Source organism: Acanthisitta chloris, unplaced genomic scaffold (assembly GCF_000695815.1).
Source record: "Acanthisitta chloris isolate BGI_N310 unplaced genomic scaffold, ASM69581v1 scaffold16151, whole genome shotgun sequence".
NCBI classification, from domain to species: domain Eukaryota; kingdom Metazoa; phylum Chordata; class Aves; order Passeriformes; family Acanthisittidae; genus Acanthisitta; species Acanthisitta chloris.
Window position 1 is genome coordinate 1 of NW_008657792.1, and position 5,219 is coordinate 5,219.

Here is a 5,219-nt window from a genome sequence, read left to right on the forward strand (position 1 = left end):
TATATGTTTTAATTCCTCTATATTTCACATTTCTTTTGCTTAGCTGAAGACCTGTAACTTCAATGATCAGATTTGTAATCAAGAAGAGAAATGGCACATAATGATGGATAGACTCTGGAGAGAATGGGCCTATAATTCTCGGGATTATTGGCAAAATACCCCCCCAAAAAAAACCAACCCAAAACCTCTTCCCAAATGGGATGTAGATTCTGTGGCAGTTGAAATGTGTATTATTAAACTCCTTAAGCAAACCAGAATGGCTCCCAGTGGAGAGCAAAGACATTCTAAGTATAGCCAAGACTAAATTCTCAGGTCTGGGTTTTCTCTACTCAATTCCCACTTGATTATCTCCTGTAATATTTAAACTTCATGCCATGCCATAATTATTTAATAAAAAGTAAATAGAAAAAGTATCTCAGTGGGGAATATGACCTTTTACCTTCCTGTTGTTACACCAAAGGCAGACACAGATAAACAGAGAATCAGGATCAGCAGAATAGTCTTTCTCACTTGATCGTTTCATTCTCCTGGTGCCTGAGATGGTTCTCCTGGAAGGTGCAGAGTATATTTTGGAAGATTCAAGGAGTGCCATCAGCATCTCCTGCAATCAGGGATTTTCAGCCAGTGTCACCAGTTACTATTTCCTAAAAGAGATGTGTTTTGTTTCCCCAAAGAACCACAAATGGTGCAAGAGGATTGGAGCCAGCACTGCGAGGGCAGTGCTAAAGGACTTACACATGCTACTTATTAAATGTGTCGTGAAACTCTTAGCAGGATTCTCAGCATGAATGTGTCGTTTGTGTCATAATTCACATTCTGAAGGATGAGGGAATGCTAAAATCCCCATACCTCTAACTGTTTCAGTGCACACTGATGTGTCAGGGGCAGGCAGAGCCAGGACGCTGTGAGCTGCCTGTTGGTTTCTCTAGCAATTTTGAGGATAGTCTCATTTTGAATCCTCAGAAATGAGATTATTATAGCTGCTGTTTCATAGCAGAGACTATTAAAGTGTCTGAAGTTTTATGAAATCATCAGCAATGCCAGTAGGGCTCTGCCAGCTATTGCTAACTGAGGATCTGGGTCAAAATATCTTGGTTTATCCGCTAGAGATTAAGATCATTACAGTGAAGTGGCAATGTATGCAGAACAACTGGAGAAGGTAATGTGTCTAATGAATAGCTGTGCCCTAGTTTGTGACTGCAGAACTTTGGGGGGGTGTGGAATGTGTTTATTAGCTGAGCAGACACAGTACTCTGATTTCTGACTGTATAACCAGCAGAAGAAGACCTGGTCTAATTTAGATCTGTGTCATAATTTGCTTTATTGCTACCATGCTCAGATTTGTCCAGTTTTGTACCTTCACCCTTGAAGGAGTATTTTGTGACAGTGCTGCTGTATCTTTCAAGCTGTTAATTCAGCCTTTGATAGATGGTGAGAAGTTAACATGGGAAAAAGGAGCAGTTTTAAGTGCAGAAGTCAAGATTTCTTTGTTCCCCTATTGAGACAGAGCCATACAAAATACATGTATCATATATTTCACGTTTTTCCTTTCAGCTTTAAATGAACCTACCATAGATTATGGTTTCCAAAGGCTGCAGAAGGTCATCCCAAGACATCCTGGTGACCCCGAAAGACTAGCAAAGGTAAAATATTCTTAAGCATTTCACTCAGCTCATTAAATATGGTCTTTCACTTCTGATTCATAAAAGAGACAATTGTATCTTGAATGCCAATCACATCTGAACATAATTCCCCAGTTAATTATTAGTCCAAGCAAGAATGTGATTGTTTGGCACCCACAGCTGCCAGCAATGTAGTCCAGCACTGTCTGAGAACTTATTCTGCTGCGAAGTGGGAGCCCAGTGCAGGTACCTTCCCAGTTCGTTTATCCACACTGGGAAATCTCTGACCCTAAACGATGTGTCCGAGCAGAGGATCTGTTGAATCATAGACACGTATTCATGTCTCTATGCAAAAAGATGTCTTGATATTCAGCAGGGAACGGGTCCATCCCAAATGTGTCTCCCTTTGTGACGCTGCAGAGGAGCAGTAAGTTCAGGACTCTGGAGAGCTCCAGGCCAGGCTCAGCCCTGGGCACAGCACACAGTGGGGCTGCTGCCCCAGCGCCCCTCCCCAGGCCCAGGCCCGAGGGCTCGGGCTGGCCGGTTTGGCACACCGTCAGGGGATGAGTTTTGCACACAGTCCCTCTGAGGGACACAGTTTTCAGCGAGGCCACACGCAAACAGCAGCCCCGAAGCTCGAATGTAACCCCACGGCTTTACTCACACTGAAATCTTTCCTTCTTTTGCTGTTAACATGTCTGTTTTCTGCTCCTCCTCCAGGAAATGCTGCTGAAACGAGCTGCTGACCTCGTTGAAGCTCTGTATGGAACACCACACAACAACCAGGTGGGACTGAGGGACTGGGATATAGCCAAGTGCATTCCCTGACACATTTCTGACCTCGTCCCGTTCCTCCCTCAGGACATCATCCTGAAACGAGCTGCAGACATCGCTGAGGCTCTCTACAGCGTGCCCAGGAATCCTGCACAGATCCCTGCCCTGTCCAGCTCTCCTGCTCACAGCAGTATGATGGGAATCAACTCCTACGGCAGCCAGCTGGGAGTCAGCATCTCCGAGTCGGCGCAGGGCAACAGCCAAGGTGAACCTCTGCTGGAACTCTCACCCTCTGCTGCTTTCAGCTTAGCCTCAGCTTCTCGACCTGCTCTGCTTGTGAGCACAGAGGTGCTGAGAGGTGGATTTAAGCCAGCAGCACCAGAAATTGCTGTGTGCTGCCAGTTTGGATTGGGCTGTGTCTGCACCAGGGTCCACTCAGCAGATTAACTGTGCCTCAAATAATTCCTGAGTAGTTTTGATACCAACTTAACTGAATTATTTCCCCACTCCCCTCAGTATCTTTTTTTTTTGTGATGTCTCTATTTTCATATATGACAAGGGCAGAAAGTGGATAAAACTACGTATGTGTATAATTTCCCCTTAGTAATGTACTTGATTTGTATTAATTTGCAAAGTAAAAGCTCCCCCCTTAAAGTGCAGAAAATCCCACACACATTATAAATTCTACCTCAGAAAAAGAGAAGCACACACATAGTTGTCCAGGTCTTTTAACCACTCAAATCTCCCTAGAAAAATATACATCAGTTCCCTTCAAAGAGATGGTTTAAAACTCAATATTCCTTAACTTGACAGCATGTGCAGAAAAACCTACTGAATTTAATGCTTAAGTGTTTTAATGAATCTGGATTTAAATCAGTAATTGCTTTAAGCAGGGAATATACAGAGGAAAGTTTAAAGCCCAATCCATTGACCTGCTTGTGTTTTTTTTCAGGCTACATCCGTAACACCAGCAGCATCTCACCCCGTGGGTACTCATCCAGCTCCACACCTCAACAGTCCAACTACAGCACCTCCAGCAACAGCATGAACGGCTACAGCAACGTCCCCATGTCCAACCTGGGTGTGCCAGGCTCCCCTGGGTTCATCAACGGCTCTCCCACGGGATCTCCCTACGGACGTACGTGCTCCTCTTCGTTCCATTGACCACACCACAAAATGCTGATTTTTGGGAAAGGTTCTGATTGTGTTTTGGTGTATTTTAGTACAAGCTAGAGAATATTTCCATTTTTTCAAGAAAAATAGAGGAATATTCAATTGTATGTCTTATTTTTCCCCTTCATTTTTTTATCCTTCTACAGATTGCTAAGTGGCAAAAGCCACAGTGAGAAATAAGGTACAAATCGCAATTTTCTTAAGCAAATAACCATTACTTTTAGCAGAGACTTTCCCAAATCCTATGCACGAGCCACTCTGAAATAACTGTGAGGACTAGGAATTCCTTATCAATCACTGAGGGCTGAATTGTGGATTTATTTCCTGTGAAACTACATTACCTTAAGAGCCAGAAACACAACAATGAGGGAATTAAGCTCTGCATTTCTAGTTACTAGTTTTACTCTTTCTTTCATACCTTGACTTCCTCTGGCCAGATGGGAAATATGTACAGAATGAACAGCAATTTATTGGCCTAATATTGAATGATTTACCTACACTGTTGCTTATGGTGTAGTTCCCACTGATGTCAGGATCTCACCTTTCCAGAGCACACCTGGTGTGTCCTGTAAAATCCCACTTCATTTTATTTACATCCACATCATCTGTGTAAGGACTGATCCACTTTGCAGGGATTGTGAAGGCTCCTTGGTCATCTGAAAACTGCTACAATCACATCCTCACACTTTGAGCTGTAATTTAAGGCCAAGGTCCAACTCAAAGGAGTTTGAGGAGATTTTATGAGGAGAGGCTGAGGGAGCTGAGGATGTTCAGCCTGGAGAAGAGGAGGCTCAGGGGAGACCTCATCACCCTCTGCAACTCCCTGACAGGAGGTTGGAGTCAGGTGGGGGTTGGTCTCTGCTCCCAGGCAACAGCAGCAGGACAAGAGGGCACAGACTCAAGCTCTGCCAGGTAACTCCTCTAATTCGAGTCACTGTGACAAAGACACCTTCTTTAAGAGATAAAATGAGTGATCAGCCAGTCGATATTTTGAGCAATTTAACCAAACTTCTACAGTTGCATTTCTGCTGAGAATTCACTTTTTTTTTCTCTTGCAGTAATGTCTTCAAGTCCAACAGTTGGCTCCTCCAGCACTGCTTCCATCCTTCCGTTCTCCTCTTCCGTCTTTCCTGCTGTCAAACAGAAGAGTGCCTTTGCTCCTGTCATCAGACCCCAAGGGTCTCCTTCTCCTGCCTGCTCCAGTGGCAATGGAAATGGGTTCAGAGGTAAGAGATGGACAATTAACACCAAAGCACTAATCTTGGTAAACATAGTCATCATCTGAATGCCATTACACTGATATTACTCAGCAGTGAAATCTGACCCAATCCAACTGGATTCTAGCAATGATTCAAGCATTGTCTGGTTTTAAATCAACAGAGGGGTCGGACACTCATTTGCACCACAGAGGATCTGACCCACACTCATTTCTATCTCAGAATCACAGAGTGAGTTGGGTTGGAAGGAACCCTAGAGACCCTCTAGTTCCAAACACCAACACAGGCAGGGACACCTTCCACTAGACTATAGTGGAATGGCAGCTCCCTGGTGAGGAAAGACTTCTCCTCAGGCTTCAGGGACTTGTTAAGCAAGTCCTGCCCTGCAGAGTTAACACACAGCTCTGGACCCAACAGCTCTGCCTTGAAACCT

General features: G+C 44.3%; 1 protein-coding gene across 1 annotated transcript; it reads left to right on the plus strand.

Moving 5' to 3' along the window:
* Nucleotides 1-1,507: 1,507 nt before the first annotated feature.
* LOC103811873 (transcription factor COE2) lies at nt 1,508-4,795 on the plus strand (the record flags this gene model as incomplete). The annotated part of the gene is made up of 5 exons (XM_009084872.1): nt 1,508-1,643; nt 2,343-2,408; nt 2,484-2,661; nt 3,349-3,534; nt 4,628-4,795. Coding segments are annotated over 5 exons (734 nt in total), but the record flags the coding sequence as incomplete, so codon positions are not given.
* Nucleotides 4,796-5,219: the final 424 nt, after the last annotated feature.